The sequence below is a fragment of the Lepisosteus oculatus genome, chromosome 14, assembly GCF_040954835.1.
Source record: "Lepisosteus oculatus isolate fLepOcu1 chromosome 14, fLepOcu1.hap2, whole genome shotgun sequence".
Taxonomy (NCBI): Eukaryota; Metazoa; Chordata; class Actinopteri; order Semionotiformes; family Lepisosteidae; genus Lepisosteus; species Lepisosteus oculatus.
Genome location: NC_090709.1, coordinates 29636191 through 29659588, shown reverse-complemented (window position 1 = coordinate 29659588; position 23398 = coordinate 29636191). Strand labels below are relative to the sequence as shown.

Sequence of the window (23398 nt, the reverse complement as noted above, 5' to 3'; positions counted from 1 at the left end):
GCCGAGGATCCCGTACGTACTCAGAATTCTACCAACGTGAACGCTCCGCTTAATCAATGGCAGCCCACAGTTGGACCCTCGTCGATAACCTGAATAGCTTATTCAGAAGCAGCGCTGGACCGGGAACGAACCAGATTCTTCCTGGGGAAAAGAGTGACTTGTGAGGACTAGCCGTCACACTGCATAGAGTGCATAGTGCATAGAGACTTTCTACTAGCCAGCCAGACTGCTGGTAGATCCCCTCGGAGCAACGACTGCCCTGCGCGCCGCAGTCAGATTCCTCCGCCCGTCCTACTCCGAGCTGCACCTCGACTGGTTGGCCGGTAGCCAGAGGACGCCGGGACAATGCCCATTGGACAACCGCTGGGACCGAGGCTGCAACAGAGCTTGTCAGCTAGTTTGGTGTTCGTGCCGGGAAATTCCAAATCCATACACAGTGGATAAGTAAACCCCATGTTCTACATTGCGTCTCGAGAATTCAATTGTACCTCAACACAAGTTGTTATCAATTTAATTCATGAGTAATGTATTTACTTCCGAGTTTAGAGTAACAGTGGGTAATAACACTGATTAGCGATTTGGTAACCGAACGATATATATTGACATATATTCTCTGTTGTCTATCTCTTTGTATTTGCATCTCTTCGAGATTATATACTTTGTTTATTGATAACCCTCACAGTAAGGTCTGCTGCTCGTATCCAGGCAGACTAGTATATGTTTGGTGCACAATTTATATGAATAAATGTATCTCGTGTATTGAACCCGTGTGTGTGCGTTGTTAGTTGTTCTGACAATTGATTTTCTAAAAACCACAACGAACAACCTCGTGATTACTGCTTCAATTAATAATTGTCTCAGTTAACCCATCAAACCTCTACACTTGTATAGTATAATTTATTATCTGTACCCGCAAATCCCCAATATTACTGCTGTCTCCTGAGAAACACAAGTGTAGAGTCAAATCATATGAAATAATACAACAAATCTATTCAATTAACACCCAGATGTGACAGAACACTTTTAAGACTTTAAGACCCCTTTAAATAAGTATTTCCTTAATTTCAGTTCTCTTCCCGCCATGGGATACCTGAAAATTCACTATAGCATAATAAAGGCTGTGCATGCATTACCTGTAATACAGCTACTAATAAAGATAACATTAAAGTTGATTATTAAGAAATCACGCTTTTATTAATAAAATATGTTTTGATAAAAGAAGTCTTAATAGAACCTAGGTAAATCCCTGTAGTAGTCTAACACCTACAAAAAAGAAAAAAAAAACAGAACAACTTCAAAACAAAGAGAAAAAGAACATTAAAAACAAATCTGGGTAACAACAAAAACACAGAAAAGTGAGTGCTTTTTCAAGTCTTCGGTACTCCATCGTGCTCCTCTCGTTTCAGTAGACCTCTCTCATATATTTGTGTATAGGTCTGCTGGAGGTCCATTGCTGATGGTAATTTAAGTAGGGAGCTGTGTCAGCATGTGTGGACTGCATAGGAACAAGTAAAATTTTATTCCATGCTGAAAAGAGAAGCAAACAACGTTTGAGCTTTGGAGCCTTCTTCAGGTCTGACAAGGAACAAACCTTTACTTGTTCCTTTCATGTTAATTTAGACCTGATCTCCAGCAAATACTTAACAGGACCTAAACTGGTCAGTTAGTTTAAATATTTGAAGATATAGGCCACACTGCTCCAGGTGAGGCTTGAACTCAATCTCAGCATGAGTTCGATCGCACCACTGGAGCTGCAGAAGTCTTTTTTTACACAGACTAATGCAATTGCAAGTAGTCACGAAACAAACGAGAACTGTAGCTGTACACTTGAGACAGGACGCTACTGTATTAATTTTGTTTAACACTCCAGTCGAACAAGCCGACATGTCACTATTGCTAAATCGTTACAAAAGACGCCAACTAATGACCAGTTTTATTTTTAACAGAACTTTACTAGAGTTAAACTTATAAAACTACCTGAGCAAATAAATACAACAATTATTGTTCCTCTGACCTTCTCAGTATTTCTTTTTTTAAATTAATACATTTATTTATCCACAGTGTGCCTTGTGCTTACTTTTCAGAACTCTCTCTCCTGTGTCAGTAGGAGCTTACATTTCAAGTTAAGTTCTTTAATCAGTTCCAATATCTTCCTTTCAAAGTAGGGAAGAGCAAGCTGGCATGTTGTTTTGCCTGTGGTTATTCTTTATGACTATATCTTCTGACACCTGTGCACAATCCTACATCATTACAAGAGAAGCACTATAACAGGAGTCATAAAAATGCAAGAAGCCACTTTGAACAATCTTTCGGAATTGTAAAACAACTAATGCTTTGCTTGGCTGTCATTTGGTTTGTATACCAGTCCATCAAGAGCCAGCACCATCATCATCAGGTCATGTGCAGTCCTACACAACCTTGCGATTGACTGGGATGAGCTACCTTTTCCATCTCCATGGCATGCAGCACACTCTGGCTGTTTCAACACAGTCATTATTGGACCACAGTGCACTGTCTCTTCTGTCATAATCACTTTTAAGAAGCCAAGTTTTTTTCTTTAACATGCCACCCATTTCCTTATTATCCCTGCTTTCCACTGATAACCACAAATACAGAGACCCATCACAATAAAATACTTAGCAAATCTATTCAGTTGACTCCCAAATTTTATAGAACATATTAAAAGCTCCCACTCTATTTATATAACCATTTGCTCTGTTCTGTTCTCTTCACTTCCTAGCATATCTTAAAGCTCACAGCTACTAGTAATGATTGACATTAAACATAAATAGTAAATGAAACTTCTGTAAATACACACATTAATAAACTTCATTATTAATAAATATGGTATGAGTGTAAAGCAATTTTAATTAATATTCCAATACATTTCCAAGCAACGGATTATTTCCACTATATTTGGGAGCCTTCTAATGCAATCCTGCGTTACACCGAGTATGGTGCTAAGCCATATGAAGACAGTTTAAATTAGTCCCCTACTTTAGTTACTCTGGAGTGCTGCAGTTGTTACTTTGTGTTCATTGCAATTGAGAACAGGTAAAGTTCGGCACTGCGGACTAAGCACAGCAGCAAAGTTTGTTGCAATTGGACTTAAGGTGGAGCACAAGTTTAGACGGCATCTGCGTTCTAAGCACGGGTTGAACTCCTGTTAGTATGCTACTTTCAGTTCGATGCAATTGACCCATAGAGTTTGCCCTAATAAGGTCTGAATAAAGCTTAAGCAGAGCCAACCCATTGCCTTTATAACTTCCATTAATCTCTACCCATCTTCCCTCGCTCACTTTTGATCTTTCTAAGACAAGCATTTAACTGGAGTTCAGCCCAATGATACTGCTGAGAACCAGAGAAAAAATATATATATATTGTAATGCCCTCGCCTGGTGGTGAGGAGGAAGCGCCCCTAGGCGTGCATAGTACCGCTGGGCATGCTGGGAGTTGTAGCCGGGGAGAGTCTGAGGGTCAGCACGGTGACCAGCGGCTGACCCTACCTGTGTAAATAATGTCCTAGTAGTTCTAGTGCCCTGTGTAGTCTTATAAGTGTATAGCGTGTTGTTAAGTAATTACCACCCTAAAGATGTGTACGTGTTCTGTCAGTCTCCTCATGTGCATGTATATCCTGTGTTTGGTTTTGTGGTTGTTAAAGAATAAAGCTATTGCTTGGTTTGTTAATCGCGTCTCCACTGGTCCTTTGTTCTGAGAAAAACCTGTAAACGCTACATTGGTGTCAGAAGTGGGCAGGATGGACAAATCTTGGCAGACATTAGCCAATTCTGTCAAGTGCTGTCTGACTCTAAAAGAGACAGAACCCATCGGCAGCGCACATAGGGAGCCTGAGCCTGAGCAACTCCTGGGTGCGACAGGTGGCCACTATCCAGTAGTGGTCCTGCCGGTAGAATTGGGGCGACTGCCTGCCTGCTACTCCTACTGCTACTCCCGCCCAGTGGATGCCCCAAAGAGAAGATACCCTCCCTGCCAGAGCTGACCAGCGATTCCCACACCCATCAGTGCGAGTGCAACCCGGTCGCTACGACGGGGCAGCGCCTTGGGAAACCTACGAGGCGCAGTTCCAGCTCGTGGCCCGGACGAATGGCTGGTGCCGGGCGGAGATGGCCGGCCACCTGGTGGTGGCGCTGGAAGGAGCGGCCTGCCAGGTGCTCCTGGATGTCCCGGAGGAGGACTGAGGCAAATACGCGGCGCTGGCAGCAGCTCTCCAGCTGCGCTTCGGTGTGGAGGAGGCGCCGGACCTGATGCGGGAAAGGCTGGCCCTGCGGCGCCGCTAACCAGGAGAGCGACTGGGCCCGGTCGCCGCGGATGTCTTGTTCCTCGCCCGCCGAGGATACCCAACTTTTCCCCGGGAGGCGCAGCGGGAGTTGGCTCTCCAGGCCTTTCTCAAGGCCCTCTCACACGAGGAGCTGCAGCGCCATGTGCAGCTGGCCGCGCCGGCATTGCTGGAGCAGGCCTTGGCCCTTGCTACACGGGCTGAGGCCGTGTTCGGGGTGGCTGGAAGCACCAGCAGACGCAGGGCGCCCTGCCAGCAGACCGAGGCAGCGACGGAGGAGTCCAGCAAGGGGGAAGAGAAGCCAGCCCGTGCAGCAACCCCTGCGGAACAGCCCCGCACGCTGTTTTGCGACCGCAGCGGGAAGAGGCGACCCCGAGCCCGGTTCTGCTGGGCACCCAAACCTCGCACTCCTCGATCAGTGTCGGGAAACAGGAAACGGGAACGGGTCGGCTCAGTGCGGGGACGGCCGCCCTTGAACACCTCAACCCCCTCTCCGGAGAGCGCTGTGAAGACCAGCACCCCTCACACCACTGTGGGGTGAGTCGGCTATAGCCTGTATCTCCAGTGCTGAATCGAATCGAGGAACAACCCTGCCTGGCCCTGCTCGACACGGGTTCATCGGTAACCCTACTCTGGCCGGGCATCCTCCCCGACACCGAGGGCACCAACCCCCCAGGATGAGAGGCCTCCAGCCTGCGGCTAAGGACTGTGATGGGACAGCTCGCCGCAGTGCGGGGGAAACAGGTGCTTGCCTTTCGTCTAGGTGCAGCGATGGTGCGCCACCCCTGCTACCTCGTACCCATCCAGGAGGACTGGATTCTGGGGCTGGACCTACTGCAGCGAGTGGGGGCCAGTTTGGACTTGGGCCTGCAGGAGTTGGTGTGGCAGTGGGAGCAACTTCACCTGGTGGAGGGCAGGCCCGGCGAAGGCCGAGGGACGCGGGCTTGCCGGAGCCGGGGGAAAAAGAGTCAGTGGCGGCGGCGGCAGACCGGGCCTGTGAGCCGGGGAGCGAGCGTGCCGGATCCTGCCCCCGAGTCGGCCGGAGGGCCAGACAAGGCAGCGGCGGTTGCGTGGAAGCGAGGCGCGGTGTTGAGGACCTCTACCAACACGACATCGAGACTGGTGACCCTCTGCCATCCGCATCCCACCTGGACGCATGGCTCACGCCAAGCGGACCGCCGCCGAGGAAAAGATCAGGGAGATGGCCGCAGCAGGAGTGATTAAGCCCTCCGCGAGCCCTCGGCGCCAGCTGTACTGGTCCAAAGAAAAGAAGGTTCGTGGAGGTTCTGTGTAAACTACCGCAAGCTGAACGAGGTCACCTGGAAGGATTCCTACCCCCTGACGAGGATAGACGATGCCAAGGACTACATCACCGGGTCGACCTGGTTCAGCTCCCTTGACCTCCGCTGTGGCTACTGGCAGGTACCACTCGCTCGAAGCCTCTGGCAGTTTACTGCCTTTGGGCTGTGCAATGCCCCGGCGACTTTCAAGAGGCTGATGGAGAGGGTGCTAGCATTGGTCTCGTGGAACCAGTGTGTGCTATATCTGGACGATCTGCTGGTTCATGCCCAGGGTTTCGACCAGGCCTTGACGAACCTCCAGGCGGTGCTGGCCTGCATCCGCCGTGCTGGCCTGAGGCTCAATCCCCGCAAGTGTGAGCTCCTGAGGCAGGAGGTGAACTTCCTGGGACATGTTGTTGGACTGTGAGGGGTGGCTACAGACCCAGGTAAGGTCGCCTAAATGAGGGGTTGGCCGATCCCCCGCACTGTCGCGGAGCTGCGCAGCTTTCTGGGGTTGGCTTCGTATTACCGGAGGTTTGTCCGGGACTTTGCCAGCATCGCTCCCCCGCTGCACCGCCTCACCGATAAGGGCCGCCGTTTCGACTTGAACTCGGGCTGCAAGACGGTTTTCAGCCGGTTACGTGAAGCTCTGGTGGGGGTCCCCGTGCTGGCCTACCCCGATCCGTGGTAACCGTATATCCTGGATACCGACGCGAGTGTCTCAGAGTTGGACGCGTTGTTGGTGCAGGAGGGGCCAGATGGGGAGCGGGTAGTTGCCTATTACAGTCGGGTTTTGAATAAGGCTGAACGGAACTACTGCGTGAATGGCTGCATCTGTACCTTCCAATCACTGATGTCGCTCTCCCTAAACCTTAACGTGATGTTTTGCAGATGTGCAGTGTGCCTTTACTCCTGTATTAAAAACGACCTCTGTTGTCGGGCGGAGTTGAAGGAGAACTAACTGCACAGAAAAAGTATGTAATGATAAAATGTTTCTACACTTCAGAATGTCCCTTTAAATCCCTGCTCACACACGTCGGTGTGGGGAGCGGGCAGGTAGAGAGCTTTTCCAGAAACTCATGATGTTTCTCATGGGGTGTTACCTGCAGTAGTATCTCTCTCCACGCCTTTGGAAAGAAAAGAGTGGCTCCAGTGCAAGGTAAGGTCAGAACAGCTGGTCTGATTGTCTTAGAAAACAAGAAATTAAAATCAACAGGGAAATTGAACAATACAGAAATCAGCTCAGTATACAATAGGAAGCAAGCAAACAAAATGCTCAGCAAAAATCGTAGATGAGTAAATTGGTGTAAAAAAAATATTTGTAAGCAAAGGAGAGCCCGTGCTGCGTGTGAAACACATCAATAGTTCAGCATTTCTGAAAAGTTTAATTGAATTGACAAAGAAATCCTCTCCTTAAACTTCAAAAAAGGATTATCTGTGGAGCCAGCAGGCATAACACTGCAGTTGCCCGTTTCTCACAGGTGTTTGAAGTTGTGGTAACATTTAGCAGGTTTGGCGCCGTGGCTTAGCTGGTTAAAACACCTCACTAAAAACCAAGAGGCCCTGGGTGCGAATCCCAGTGGTATCTATTCGTAGACAACAGGCCACTCATTGTCAATATTTATGGAGCTTAATTTAAAGACAATGGGAGAAGCATGAGTTACAGCTTTCTGTAGCTGTTTTATATAGCTATGAACAGTGGTGTGAAAAAGTGTTTGCCCCCTTCCTAATTTCTTATTTTTTGCATGTTTGTCACACTGAAAGTTTCAGATCATCAAACAAATTGAAATATTAGACAAAAATAACACAAGTAAACACAAAATGCTGTTTTTAAATGAAGGTTTTTATTATTAAGGGAAAAAAAATCCAAACCTACATGGTCCTGTGTGAAAAAGTGATTACCACCTAAACCTAATAACTGGTTGGGCCACCCTTAGAAGCAACAACTGCAATCAAGCGTTTGCGATAACTGGCAATGAGTCTTTTACAATGCTGTGGAGGAATTGTGGCCCACTCATCTTTGCAGAATTGTTGTAATTCAGCCACATTGGAGGGTTTTCGAGCCTTAACCGCTTTTTTAAGGTCATGCCACAACATCTCAATCGGATTCAGGTCACGACTTTGACTTGGCCACTCCAAAGTCTTCATTTTGTTTTTCTTAAGCCATTCAGAGGTGGACTTGCTGGTGTGTTTTGAACTTGAACTTGAACTTTATTGCCATATGTAACCGGTACTGGTACAATGGAATTCTTACTTACAGAAAGTCTCTCGATTGTAAAACAAGTGTAAAAAACAAGACAAAGTGCAAACAGTGCATCAAGACAATGTACAAACAAACAATAGACAATGTGCAAGTAAACATGTAGACAGTTTGAATGTAAACAATACACACATGTAAACAATGACTGGAGATGTGCAATAGATAAGAAATCATAAAGAGGTAGATGGTGATGGTGTAGGTGTGGTCCGAGGGGGATGGCTAAATGTGTTCGCCAGTCTCACTGCTTGTGGATAGAAGGTATTGAAGAATCTAGTGCTAAGAGCCTTCTTCATGATAGAGTCAGTGTTCACAGTCCAGGTTAGATCTTTAGAGATGTGAATTCCCAAAAACCTAAAGCTGGTGACTGTTTCCACTTGCGTTCCATCAATACTGAGTGGGCTGTGAGTGTATGGCCTGTGTCTCCGAAAGTCCACTATTAGCTCTTTCGTTTTCTTTATGTTCAAGTCCAGGTTATTGCTATGACACCACCTAAGCAGGTGTACAACTTCATCCCTGTAAGTGGACTTGTCATCATCACTGATCAGTCCTATTATAGTGGTGTCATCGGCAAACTTAATGATACGGTTGTTGCTGTATCTTGCTGTGCAGTCGTGAGTAAATAGGGAGTACAACCTTGGACTCAGACAGCAGCCTTGTGGGGTTCCAGTGCTCAGGGTGAGTGGTGTTGATGTTTTATTGCCTATCCGCACCACCTGTGGTCTCTCGATAAGAAAGTCCAGCAGCCAGTTGCAGACAGAGTTGCACAGACCTAATCCCCTGAGCTTTGTCACCAGTTGACTGGGTATGATGGAATTGAATGCTAAACTGTAGTCCACAAACAGTATTCTCACATACGAGTTCTTAGTGTCCAGGTGTTCCAAGGCTGTATGCAGAGCCAGGGAGACAGCATCATCCACTGATCTGTTATTCTGGCAGGCGAACTGCAAGGGGTCCAGGGACTCTGTGATGGAGGAGTTGATGTGTGACAACACCAGCTTCTCCAGGCATTTCATCACCACAGATCATTCAGAATCATTCAGGCATGTCACTTTTGTCTTTTTGGGGGTTGGAACAATAGTGTTTTTTTTAAAGCAGGTGGGGACCATGGACTGTGACAGGGAGGAGTTAAAGATGTCCGTAAACACTGTGGTCAGCTGGGCTGCACATGTCCTCAGGACGTGAGGTGGTATCCCATCAGGCCCTGCAGCCTTACGGATTTTCACCCTGCTCAGAGTCTTCTGCACATCCTGCTCTGAGAGTTTCAGAACAAACTCGCCCTGCACACTTGGGGTCTTCTCAGCATTGCCCGTGTTCAGAGCATCAAAGCGGGCATAGAAGTTTGCCCGCTTTGGATCATTGTCCTGCTGCAGAACCCAAGTGTGTTTCAGCTTGAGGTCACGAACAGATGGCCGGACATTCTCCTTCAGGATTTTTTGGTAGACAGCAGAATTCATGGTTCCATTTACCACAGCAAGTCTTCCAGGTCCTGAAGCAGCAAAACAACCCCAGACCATCACACTACCACCACCAGAAAAGGAACAACATTGGTATGATGTTCCTTTTCTGAAATGCTGTGTTACTTTTACGCCAGATGTAATGGGACACACACCTTCCAAAAAGTTCAACTTTTGTCTTGTCAGTCCACAGAGTATTTTCCCAAAAGTCTTGGGGGTCATCAAGATGTTTTTTGGCTCATCAGTGGTTTTCGTCTTGGAATTCTGCCATGCAGGCCATTTTTGCCCAGTCTCTTTCTTATGGTGGAGTCATGAACACTGACCTTAACTGAGGCAAGTGAAGCCTGCAGTTCTTTGGATGTTGTTGTGGGGTTTTTTGTGACCTCTTGGAAGAGTCGTCGCTGTGCTATTGGGGTAATTTTGGTCTTTAGAAATGGCTTTATAAACTTTTCCAGACTGATAAATCTCAATCACTTTTTCACACAGGGCCATGTAGGTTTGGATTTTTTTTCCCTTAATAATAAAAACCTTCATTTAAAAACTGCATTTTGTGTTTACTTGTGTTATCTTTGTCTAATATTTCAATTTGTTTGATGATCTGAAACTTTCAGTGTGACAAACATGCAAAAAAATAAGAAATCAGGAAGGGGGCAAACACTTTTTCACACAGCTGGCTCTGTGGCGCAATGGAGAGCGTGTTGGACTTCTAGGCCTCGATAGAATTAAGTCATTCAAAGGTTGTGGGTTTGAGTCCCACCGGAGTCATGTATCATTTCGATTGAACCTTTCGAAATCCTCTAGGGATTGGTGTTGATCAAGTCAAATACAGGACTTCTTAAGAGTCCACAGTTGAAAATGAACCAGCAGCCACAAGAAAGAAATTAGCACTGGACTGTGATCACATCACTCCTGTCCTGGAGTCCTTGCACTGGCTTCCTGTCAACTTCAAAATCCTCAAGCTCACCTATAAGGCTCTCCATGGCTTGGCACCTCAGTACCTGTCTGGGTTATCGCCCTACTCCCCACCTCACAACCTTCGCTCTTCTAATTGTGTTTTCCTATCTGTCCCCCAGTCCATCTACACTCTATGGGTGACAGGGCCTTCTCCTGTTTTGCCCCAAAGCTCTGGATCTTTATCCCCAAGGATATCAGAGAGTCACCTTCTCTAAACTCCTTCAAATCCAGACTCAAAACCCTCTTCTTTAGAAGAGCCTTTAATGAACTATTCTTTACCCCTCTGTTCCTACTGTATTTAATACCACCATATATTGTCTCCTCTAACTGTGTATTCTCATCCTGCTTATCTTGTGTATTTTTTAACTTTATTGTTGTCATTCTGTAAAGAGCTTTGAAAAGCCACCTCTAAAGGTGCTATATAATGTAAAGATTATTATTATTATTAATAATAATGAACAGTGCATTTAACACTGAGCACATGCGGTGCTTCCTTGCAAAGGATTGCAAAGGTTGGGAATTAGCTTTTCACTCGTGTTGTTGAAGACCGTATCCTGGCTTTGTTGCAGGAAATGTCTGGATGCCATCACCGGATCAAGGAAAGGATCAGGGTTTTGGGAAGTCTTTTTGATGCCTGACACTGTCTGAACTCTTCACCATAGCTGGCAGTAGATACTAGTTACGAACTACAATTTCCAATAAACCCCCTAGGAGACTTCATGGGGGCATCTGCATCTGCCTGGCCGTGGTGACGTTACACAGGTCCCTTCCTGTGCTGGCTGCAGTCAGAGACACGTGCCGAGATGATGAGATCATCTTTTTTAAAGGATTATTTTCTAAAAAGTTAGTGAAAATATAGGGGTGTTTCCACAGGTTCTTGCATTTCGGGGGTAACTGCAGCTGGTATCGCGGATCTTCCTCTCAGCCTCGTACATCTTTACACTCATTACAGCTGATGTCACACTATCCCATTTAAAAACTGTCACACTCTGTAACACACACACAGGACTGAACAGGACAATTCCCCACACTGCAACTACACTTCACTGAACTCACACCACTTTGACACACGAGTGTGTTTTTCCATTTTCACTCCACGTTCCTGAAAGCTTCTTCAATTAACCCTTTATATACTTTATAAATACAAGTATGAATAATTTTGCACAGAAACAGGGGAACTGGCTCCATTACTGGAGACTGTGAAACCAAACAAACTCTCTCTGACTGCTGGACAGTTTCTCACTTGTGATCCCTAAGGTACTAAGGTGCCAAGCCTTGCTTGTATGTAAGCATGAGGATTTAGAAGTCGACAAGAAATGTGACAGGAAGCCAGTGCAGGGACAGTAATGTGATCACTTGCACTAGGCCTGGTCAGGATTCTGGGTGCCAAATTCTGGTCATACTGAAGTTTGTTCAGTGTGGATTTAAATACCCCGGCATTACTGCAATCAATACGAGAAGACAAAAGCATTGACCAACTTTTCAGCAACAAAGACAAAATAGAACATAGTCTGGTGGTATATCTGAGATGGAAGAATAATGTGTTTACAATATTTTGCACCCGAGAGTCAAAAATCAAGCAAGGATTGGATGTAATCCTAATGTTCTTCAGTTTAGATTGAAGCTCAAGTACAGTACAATTCACAGACAGGGTTACTGCATTGGCTCTACAGAGTTCATGGGGCTTGTCTTGTGGCAGTTTTTAAAGGAAATTGTAAGTGACGAAGGGTTTTATATCAGAAATACTATTTAAGAGTGCAGAGACAGCTACTTTAGTGTCAGGTTTAGTGTGGGCATACTGTAGGTTTAAGTATCAGAAATGGTAATTCAGTCCATGGGAATTTAAAGTTCACTGTGGTTCCTCTCTCTGTTACAAAGTGGTTATTTGCAGTGAGGTGATTGTTAAGTGGAGCTGCAACAGCACGCACTCAGATTTTCACAAAAAGGCAAGTTAGATAAATAGGGTGACAACTGTTTAGGTTGTTCAGAGCTGAGCTTGTTTTTAGGAACAGTTGTAGCTGAAGTGTTTAAAAGGCCCATTTCTTATGTCAGGCAATTAGAAGCAGTAAAACAGGTGTGATTGGTGGAGTGGTGGTTTTGGTAAGTTTGTGCAGAGAATTTGTTGCAAAGTGGGGATGAGGCAGGTAATGTGGTAGGGCAGTTAGGCTTGAGCAATCAGTTAATGGTGTAGAACAGCTGTCCAGGATTGTTATGGTTGTTCTCAATGATATGGGAGAAGTAGCTGGATCTAGCAGACTCTACTGCATCCTTGTACTCAGTCAACTGCTCCTTCCAGGAATGTAGATGTACATTCAAGCCAGAATGATGCCACTTACTGTACTTTCTAGTTTGTGGGAGACTGCCTTCATTGACTGCAGCTGGTCAGCCTTTATCAGAGCTAGTTTTAAAAGGTGCTTAGGTGTAAAGAGTAGTTAAATGAGAGGCATTAAAGGTTTGCTCCTTGTCATTCAGAGTATCACAGACAGGACAGCAAGAAAATGTAGATTTGGCCTTTTCTGGTCTCCTGTTGTGAAAGTGCGAGAAGAGCTGAAGAGTTGAAGAGTGTGAGACAGGGAATTCCAATCGAATGAAACAGCCAAGTGATCAGAAAGATAAGAGTGAAACAAAAGACACATGTGCAGTGATTCAGACAAAGGTACTTTTTTGCGAGTGGGATTGATAACAAGCTGTGTGAGACCAACGCATTTCAACGTGGCTAGTTAAAAATGTCAAACTGTAGAATATAAATTGTATAGAAATCAAACTAATTTGAAACAGAATAACAAGTTAAAATATAATCCTAGGGTGTTTCCAGAGCCACTCCTGCTCTCTCTCTTGCCTGCTGGGGAGTATAGGCTGGTTTTTACATTGTGCTGTCCTCCCTTCTCCTGGTCAGTCGTCAGGGTCCGTGTTCAGCTGACCAGGGTGTTTGTACCTTCCTCCTGCTCGAACACAGGATGGGGTCCCTCCTCTCAGCTTTGGTGGCTCCACAGTCGACAGCGGGCCGGGTGGGAAAGGGTTTCCTGTAAAGGTTTGTTCACCTCAGACCCGCGACTCTCACAAAGAGGGTGTTATGAAAACTCCTGTCCCTTCAGGTCTGCCATCAAATAGAGATACTCCTTTGCCAAGATCCTCAGGAGCTCATCCTTCCTCCTGTCCCCAGAGGAGACCATGGGACCCAACAGCAGCTCCCTCATTTTCTCGGAAGGGGTACCTCTGGAGCAGATCGTACTGTACTCCTCGTGGGTGATGATGTTTTTTTGTAGCAGGCTGTCCAGGATGGGCTCCACCCTGGTGACCCTTCTGACCAGCTCTGTGTGGTGTCTGTCCACAAAGTGACCTCCTACTGGAGGAAGAGAGGCGACCACAAGAGTCACAGTTTATTAATTAGTCACAGCAAAATTAATCTATAATTGTCATCAGCTTCAGATATGATCTCACCCTCTTAAATAGACCGTGCTACTGTGGGCATTCCAAGTGACTCAACAGCAAGACAGCTACTTCTGAAAACACCAGACTCAGGATGGGTTGTGAATGACAGGCAGCTTAGCGACTTGCAGGCTGCAAATACAGCAGGATGTTGCCCAGTGGAATTATGGGTAGTGTAATTTGCCATGATAGCACAACATTTTTGAGTTGTGTAGACACATTCCAGCTGCTTCTCTTTACCCAGTTTCTGTTAACACACTCATACCCAGGTATGTTTCTGTTCGGAAGGTGGGAGATCATAAATCAAAAATAAAAATGCCATTATTTCTTATGGGAAAAAATCCACCCCGTTCTGAACCGAAGCCAAGTTCACTCAAAACCCACCCTAAACAACTAATACCATACAGACCATTACATAGTTCAGTGAATAATGCAGTTCTACTCAAATAAGCCAACTATAGCTGTAAAATAATTAATGATATTATATTTACATTTTTCATCCTTTCACTATAGATCGCTATCATAGTGATCGGCTAAAATGATGTGCATACTGTTGTTGATTATTATACTAAATAATCTTTTTCTCTTCCTTAAGACCATGAACAGCAACTACAAAACAAACACAAAAAAAACTGGACATGCAGGCAAGTAGGGCTCAGTAACAGCTATCGCTCCGGGAGTCAGTGGGCTAAAGTAGCAGAGGGTGATTTAACATGGGTTCCTCATGGCAGGAAGCTGTATCTTTCATGTGACAAGTCTTTGTTTTATTCAGAGAAAGTCATGCCCAAGACACTGACAACCGAGCTTTGTATAACTTGCATAACGCTTGTGCTCTTCAAGAAGCAGGCTGGATTGTGTTGAACGCTCACTAGTTCACACTCAGCTCCCCAAAGAGTTAGGAACTGAAACTCACCACGGGCTGTTGGAGGAGCCACTCCTTCTACAGCATCTGTGAAAGAAACGCAGAGCTTGAAGAAACTAAAACAGCTGAAAGTGAAGTTAGTTTTTTCCTCTATGTTTTAAACATTATCTGTGATAGGAGGCTGTTAAACTGCTTGGATTGAACAGGGCAGGATGACTTATTCACACACCAGACTCACGCAACACAACACACCAGACACACTCGCAATATACCAAACCTATTACACACCATATCCACTCAACAAAACACACCACACACTCACAATATACTATAACTATCATTGAATCACTACCCACTGAACACAACACAATACACACTTCACACACTCAATTGTAGGACCACGCTTATGGAAAAAAGGGTCATTTGTGGTCAATGACCCACCTGGAAGGTCCCACCTTCCAGCAGCACTTTCCCAGACCAGACTCTCAGTTCTTTACTCTCCGATCTAAACAGCTCCAGTTCCAGCTCCTTCACCTCCTTGGAAAGTATGACTTCAAAGGTCCTGTGGAAGTTAGGGTCGTAATCTAGGAAAAACAAGTGTTTCTGGAAAAGAAATAACATGCCTGATGTAAAATTCACACACATGTAAATCTCTATATGGGTCATAGGAACAGTCCATGATATATCTCCCCCTGTACTTGCAGTGGTCTCAATTAATTTTTTTAAAAACGTATTCAACTTTGAAAGAGTCTTTTCTTTGTGGTTCATGATAGGGAACATAGCAGCTCCAAAAATCTGTTGAATGTTAGTGCAACTCTCCAATGTCCAAGAAGTTTAAGATATTTGTGTTTGGATCAAGTTCACATGTCAGCCTCTGTGTTTTTGTACTGAAAAACATTTCATTACCGTTAATAGAAAGGAAAAAAAATTGTCCTGAAGTTCAATGTGGCCCCTAAAGTTTACAGGAGAAATGTGCAAAATGTTATCTTTGTGCTCAAGAGTGTCCTGTCCTGACAGATCAGTTGTGTTCGTGTGCAGAGTCATGTCTGCAGGTACAGAGCCTACCTTTGGCTGGACTGTCGATCCCTCTATCCCACATGATAGGCTGTATTCCGTTGACTCCAGGACACAGTTTGAAAAAGTGGGAATGAATTTGTACCCAGTGTACTTCGATTTCACCTTCGTAATGAACATGTGAAAGTGTCAGTCTTAATGGCAACATCAGGAGAGCTGACAATGTTTTACAGTTGTTATTTGAAGTCAATGGATTTGAGAAAGTACACTTTCTGACATTGTGTTTGATTTTTCAGTTAGAATCTTTAGACTCTACTGTTATATATACTGTATCCCTAAAAGGAGCTCCATGGGCTAAAACACCTTGTCTTGTTTGTAATTTTTCTTCTTTGCTTATGGACTCATTCCACACATCCCACTAGACAAAAGGACACCAGGAGGAATCCTTAGAAACGCTCACTGACAGACTGTAGAATAAAATGCTATCGAGTCTCTTTCTCCCTCTTCCAGACTGTTGAGGTAATAATTTATTTCTGTCTGGGATTGAAGATCAGGACATTAAAACGCTCCGTGTGTCTTTGAAGAGCTGCCTGGTCTCACCTCTTCCATGTTGACATTGGAGGACAGTAGCAGGACAATGAGCTTCTGCCTGGAAGATAGTTTCAGGAGCAACAGCAGCAGCTGACCTCTCACCTCCACTTTAAACCCAAGGATTTTCAGTACGATGGTGAAAGGAGAGAATCTATCCACTTTGACTTCAACATGGGAATCTGTCACTCCCGTGGGCTGAATGATTTCTGTATTTCCATCCAGTCTGTGGGCCACCTTCAGCTGAGCCCAGATATCTGTGACAAGGAGGAGACAGGAAAACCCCACATTAGACTCAGCTTCTTCATAAGACACAACCCCTTTCTGTCCAGAGAAGACTCAACTGTGTGTGATCTACCCCAGTGTGCAGTGGAGCCCCAGCTGTGACTGATCTACACCAGTGTGCAGTGGAGCCCCAGCTGTGTCTGATCTACCCCAGTGTGCAGTGGAGCCCCAGCTCTGTCTGATCTACACCAGTGTGCAGTGGAGCCCCAGCTGTGTCTGATCTACCCCAGTGTGCAGTGGAGCCCAAGCTGTGTGTGATCTACCCCAGTGTGCAGTGGAGCCCCAGCTGTGTGTGATCTACCCCAGTGTGCTGTGGAGCCCCAGCTCTGTCTGATCTACACCAGTGTGCCGTGGAGCCCCAGCTGTGTCTGATCTGCCCCCAGTGTGCAGTGGAGCCCCAGCTGTGTGTGATCTACCCCAGTGTGCAGTGGAGCCCCACCTGTGTCTGATCTACACCAGTGTGCAGTGGAGCCCCAGATGTGTGTGATGTACCCTAGTGTGCAGTGGAGCCCCAGCTGTGTGTGATCTATCCCAGTGTGCAGTGGAGCCCCAGCTCTGTGAGACTGTACCCCAGTGTGCAGTGGAGCCCCAGCTGTGTCTGATCTACCCCAGTGTGCAGTGGAGCCCCAGCTGTGTGTGATCTATCCCAGTGTGCAGTGGAGCCCCAGCTGTGTCTGATCTATCCCAGTGTGCAGTGGAGCCCCAGCTGTGTGTGATCTACCCCAATGTGCAGTGGAGCCCCAGCTGTGTGAGATCTACACCAGTGTGCAGTGGAGCCCCAGGTGTGTCTGACCTGGTGAGGTTTCAGAGTGGGGAAAGCAGACGAGCTCCAGCACATTACTGACGGGACAGTTGATGTTGTAGGTGGGGCTGACAGGCTGCAGGCTGCTGAGGAGGGAGGGCTCAGCTCTGAAAGGCTCAGTCCAGTACTGCACTTCGGCTGGCAAGGCCATGACAAACCTCAGGCCTGTGATACTGCACGCGTAGCAGCCTCTGCTGCTGAAAGCGAAACTGCAGAGAAAACCCGTGAGCTCCAACTGCACGTCAAGACCTCCGGACCAAGCAGAGACGTTGAACAAAGAAAAAGAGCCTTCATTGGGTGTAAGCAAAGATGGGAAAACAAAAGCCAGGAGAAAGGAGGAGGTGGGCAGGGGACAGGCAGAGTGGCCAATCAAGTGGTGCGAGGTTGAGAGAGGTGAGGGCAGGTGTGAAATGAAATCAGCAAACCAATATAGAGAATTAGAAGCAAACAACTCTGTAGACTTGTGGTCTGTGTAGACACCAGTGTGCATTTTCAGTTTCAGAAGGGAAACTTTACAAGGCGCTTTCCAGCACACAGAACAAACAGCAGACAGCACATTGCCTCTGTACCTGCATCTCACACAGCTCCCGTCAAGACTAGTCTGAGGACAGAAACTGGAGTGTGGAAGCACAGGAGGTGTCTGTGAGACAGAGTAGGAAGAAACATTGGCTACTGAGTATAAAACAATGGGTACAGAGAAGGGTCTGTACTGGACCACTGCTCTTCTTAATTATATATGTGATGTAGTTAGTGGAGTACCACAGGGGTCTGTACTGAACCACTGCTCTTAATTATATCAGTGATGGAATTAGTGGAGTACCACAGGGGTCTGTACTGGGACCATTGCCCTTAATTATATCATTGATGTAATTAGTGGAGTACCACAGGGGTCTGTACTGGGACCACTGCTCTTAATTATATCATTTATGTAATTAGTGGAGTACCACAGGGGTCTGTACTGGACCACTGCTCTTCTTAATTATATAATTGATATAACTCGTGGTGTACCACAGGGGTCTGTACTGGGACCGCTGCTGTTCTTAATTATATATGTGATGTAATTAGTGGAGTACCACAGGGTCTGTACTGGACCACTGCTCCTAATTATATCAGTGGTGTAATTAGTGGAGTACCACAGAGGTCTATACTGGACGACTGCTCTTAATTATATCAGTGGTGTAGTTAGTGGCTTACCACAGAGGTCTGTACTGGGACCACTGCTCTTAATTATATCAGTGATGTAATTAGTGGAGTACCACACGAGGCTGTACTGGACCACTGCTCTTCTGAAACAAGGTACTACATTACAAAAATTGTGGTGGGGATGTGGAACAAGCTGCACATCCATGTTGTTGAAGCCCATACCCTGGATTCTCTTAAGACAGAGAAAAATGATAGAGTGCTAAAAAATCGTTAGGAAATGGGTTTATCAGGATATATAAACACTTACCTTGACTGTGCCATCTTCAGACATAGCTACCCCAGCCTCAAATCCCGCAGTGTGAGATCGCTCAGTCTCAGGTACCCCGGACAGAGGCAACTCAGATGTCCAACTTGTGGAAACTGAGAACTGAGCAGTGACAGGAGTGAGATCTACCAGGGAGGACGATCACAGCACTTCAGTTGTGAGACAATATGTAAATTCCAATGACCTTGTAGGGAAAACCGGTTCAGGGACGCCAAATATGTAATGTAGTGGCTCTCTGAAGGCACCAGTTCTGTAGGGTTTGGGCATTTACTGAGACAATTATTAATTGTAGCAGTAAATCACAAAGTTGATTCTTTTGATGGCTTTAGAATCCAACCATGCGACATAACTCAAACAACGCGCACACACAGGTACTAATACACGAGGATACATTTATTAATACATAGAATATGCATGTAAAACTAACAGATCTTATCGAGAGGGTTATCAGAATACAAAAGATATATATTCAATCAGTTACAAAGTGTTATACATATCAAGAGGACATACGTTCAGTATATCATCCATTTAGACCGTTTCGTAAAGTGAACTTGGTTACAACTTCTACATTAGATACTCAAAACAAGTACATAACTCTTAGGAATTAAATTGATATCAACTGGTTGGGATAACAATTGAATTCTCGAGCTGTAATGCATTGAAGTTGAATACTCATCCAATCTTTGGGGATTCAGATCTCCTGCGGACTCAAAGAAACAGTTGCAGGCTGTTGCTGTCCAATCCGCGCTCTCTGGCTCCGTGCCAGGCTGTGCTGTGCGGCTTGCGACGGTGCGCTGCTGATGCTCACTGACCGGCTAGTTGGTGTTGTTTAACTAGCACAGTTTGTGCACAGGAGAAAAGATGACTGTGGGTCCTAGCAAGTCAGGAAGAGGACCGGTTCGTTCCTGATGAAGAGCTAGTTCTGAATAGTGATTCAGCTGTCCACAGTTCCGACCTGTTCAGGAGGCCTGCTGCTGGTTACTCTCTGGCAACCTCCACTCTAGACTCTTAGAACAAAGGAAAGTTCTGGCACTCGGACACACTGGCCGTTCCGTGGTTGTCTGGGCTGAGTCTCAGGATGGTCAGGAGGCGCGCTGCGAGAATGTCCTGCCCTTGGGAGCCTCCTGCTCCTGGGCCGTCCTGCCCTGGAATTCTCCTTTGAATTCCCTTTAGAATTGTTGAATCTGAATCTGAATCTGAATCTGAATCTGAATCTTGTCTGAATCTGAATCTGAATCTCCCAGGCTCTCTGTGTTGCCTGTTTTTACCTGGAAGAACTTCAGCTCATTGATTGGCTGAAAGTTCCATGGGTCCCACGTGGGTTACTCGGCCCTACCAGTCCCTGATTGGTTGATCAAGGTGAGATATGAGTCACTTACTCCTGACACTTAGTAATGCAGTCCAGATGTCCAACTGGCACTCCCTAGACAGAAAGGCGCCAATGGGTGACCATTGATCATGATAGCCAGGCTTAGCTAAGTGCATCCCCCTTTGGGAGCTGTCCTTGGACCTTAAATCACCTTGCATGAATGGTTTCTCTGTGGCTGCACCACAGAGATGAACAGAGAAATGAGGCCTAATTTGGGAAAGCTCAGAAACACTTAATTCTGCCTTATTATTAAGCCTCGCCGCTACAACCTGCTCCTCTAAGACTCTGTCTGGGTGGGGGGGATCTGTCTGTAAGGTGTCTCTTTTATCATGTTTGCAACGTTTTCCATAGATACTTCATTTCATACCCTTTTTCCCCCCAAATGTCCTCTTGATCTCATCACCCCCCTGTCCTCGAACCCACCCAATCCTAGATGGCCAGTATCAGGGTTTCAACCCAGTAACTCTAGGCTGGCGGCAGGACCACAGGTTATGTTATGTAGTTTACAGTCATCTCCCAGAGTCACCTGGGAGCCGAGCAGTAGACAGCTCCATTTTTGCTACGTCAGGAGCCAACAACTTACCGGCTGCCAGTCACATGTGACTCTTTCGGCGGTAGTTACGGCAGCTGACTGGACCCTTTCTTGTAGTGTTGTCAGGCCAGTGGAGGTGTCGAACATTACATGATACGGCAGTCCTATTAATTGATGCCAACATTAATTCACCTAAGTAAATTATCTGGACTATGTGTGATCATCCTCCCCCTTCTATACTTGGCCCAAGGACAGCCATGTGGTTAAAGGGGAGCTGCTGTCCCAATTCTCAGACCAGTTATTACATCTCGGTAATAAAATATACTTACGATGCAGAACAACAAGTCGCCGTGTTGTTGCAAACTCGCATTCAAGATCCCACTGTAGCGGCAATGCTTGTTAATAAGACAGAATGAAGCGTTGGTATGCTTTCCTAAAGGAGGCCCCATCTCACCCTCCATCTCTGTGGTGCAGCCACAGAGAAAGTATTCATGCAGGCTGATTTAAGATGTTTTCTTTTGATAAGGAACAAGCTCCCAGACTGGGATGCACTTAGCTAAGCCTGGCTATCATGATCAATGGTCATCCATTGGCGCCTATCAGTCTAGGGAGTGCCGAATGGACATCTGGACTGCATTCCTAAGTGTCAAGAGTAAGTGACTTATATCTCACCTTGACCAACCAATCAGGGACTGGCAGGGCGTGGTAATACCACGTGGGTCTCCAATGCCCTCCAAACTCTCAACTAATCAGCACACATCTGGGTCTTGGTCAAAAAGGGAGCGCAAGCTCAGATCGGGGTTCTCCTTGGCCATTTTCGCGCATCCTCAGAGACAATCACGTGACAACTACTGTTGTCTGCAAAAGGACTTGGACTTTGTTCTAAGCGCGAGGCCGAGGATCCCGTACGTACTAAGAATTCTACCAACGTGAATGCTCCGCTTGATCAACGACAGCCTACAGTTGGACCGTCGTCGACAACCTGAATAGCTTATTCAGAAGCAGCGCTGGACCGGGAACGAACCAGCTTCTTCCCAGGCAAAAGAGTGACTTGTGAGGACTCGCAGTCACACTCTGTGCTTAGAGACTTTCTACTACCCAGCCGGACTGCTGGTAGATCCCCTCGGAGCAATGACTGCCCTGCACGATGCAGTCAGATTCCTCCGCCCATCCTACTCCGAGCTGCACCTTGACTGGTTGGCCGGTAGCCAGAAGACGCCGACACAATGCCCATTGGACAACCGCTGGAACAGAGGCTGCAACAGAGCCTGTCAGCTGGTTGGGTGTTCGTGCCGGGAAATTCCAAATCCAAACACAGTGGATAAGTAAACCCCATGTTCTACATTGCGTCTCGAGAATGTACAATTGTACCTCAACACAAGTTGTTATCAATTTAATTAATGAGTAATGTATTTACTTCCGAGTTTAGAGTAACAGTGGGTAATAACACTGATTAGCGATTTGGTAACCGAACGATATATATTGACATATATTCTCTGTTGTGTATCTCTTTGTGTTTGCATCTCTTCGAGATTATATACCTTGTATATTGATAACCCTCACAGTAAGGTCTGCCGCTCGTATCCAGGCAGAGTAGTATATGTTTGGTGCACAATTTATATTAATAAATGTATCTCGTGTATTGAACCAGTGTGTGTGCGTTGTTATGTAACGAACAGTTCTTTCCGGACCCTATGCGGACGACACAGTCCGACGGAGTGGGGGAAACACTAGGGAAACGTCATGCAGGAAAACGGGGCTGAAGACAGGGGGGCGTGTCCAAGGTGCGCTGGTGCACGGGGGAGGTGTGGCCGAGGCGAACAATCCAAAAGAGTAGTCCTTAGGGAATATCCAAAACATAAGGGTAAGTCCAAAACCAGGAGATCCGTCAGAACAAAAAATTAAAAACCACGAAGACCGGGTCGGAACCGGCGGACGGGGAACAGGAACGGGAACAGAGGTTTAAACCTTAACGGGACCAGGCGCTTCCAGGTCCCGGACTCGCACGATATGGAAATCAGATGCAGAGCCCGGATGAGCGTCAGCGCCTGGCTTTTAAGGTGGGCTGGGAATAGGGAGCAGGTGCATAGAATAAAGTCTTAAGTGAAAGGGCTGGAGCACCCTTAAGGAGGGGGAACTATAATCGTGACATGTTAGTTGTTCTGACGATTGATTTCCTAAAAGCCCCAACAAACAACCTTGTGATTACTGCTACAATTAATAATTGTCTCAGTAAACCCATCAAACCACTACAATGTACTGGAGTGTCCAGTCAGTGTGTCTGTATGAACCCCTCTCTCTCTCTGTCTTACAATGTTAGTGAATAGGGAGGACAAGTTAGGCCATGAATCAATTAAAAAAATGCATGTCGAATGTCTTATAACCCCTCTAACATTGACACAGGAGCAGGATTTGTGGCTGCTGAGGTTCAGAGCCTCACATTGTCTTACAAAAGTGCTCATCTGTGTGACAATGAACCCTTTCTCAGTCTGTTTGGGGGGTGGGGCTCAAGCTACTGTCTCCCTTCCTCAATTTAACATCTGATTCGTCCTCACTACCAGACAAGGCTGAAGAGCTCATGGATTTAAAATGAATATTTAACATGCTGTGATATGTAAATATAACTAATATAAATGTCAATATAATATACATACTCATGAGAAGTTATCATCAGTGAATGATTATAATTATAAAAATCTATTGTACATAGTGGCTTTAAAATCTTTGTATATACAGTTTCAGATTAAAACAAAGTTTTTGCATATTTTGTTCTTTATATATGGTTAAGTCGGGGAACCAGAAGA

At 45.9% G+C, this 23398-nt stretch overlaps 1 protein-coding gene and 1 non-coding gene across 2 annotated transcripts; one reads left to right on the top strand and one right to left on the bottom strand.

The window, feature by feature from the left end:
• The first annotated feature begins 9963 nt into the window (after window positions 1-9963).
• trnar-ucu (transfer RNA arginine (anticodon UCU)) lies at window positions 9964-10056 on the top strand. The gene is made up of 2 exons: window positions 9964-10000; window positions 10021-10056. It is a non-coding gene; the product is annotated as a tRNA-Arg (tRNA).
• A 3260-nt stretch (window positions 10057-13316) lies between these two features.
• On the bottom strand, window positions 13317-16159 carry LOC138242541 (apoptosis-associated speck-like protein containing a CARD). Its single transcript, XM_069198076.1, has 4 exons — window positions 16151-16159; window positions 14992-15139; window positions 14588-14623; window positions 13317-13591 (listed from the first exon to the last, which is right to left on the bottom strand). Exons 1-4 carry the CDS (start codon window positions 16157-16159, stop codon window positions 13317-13319), a joined length of 468 nt encoding a protein of 155 aa, XP_069054177.1.
• Between the last annotated feature and the right edge of the window lie 7239 nt (window positions 16160-23398).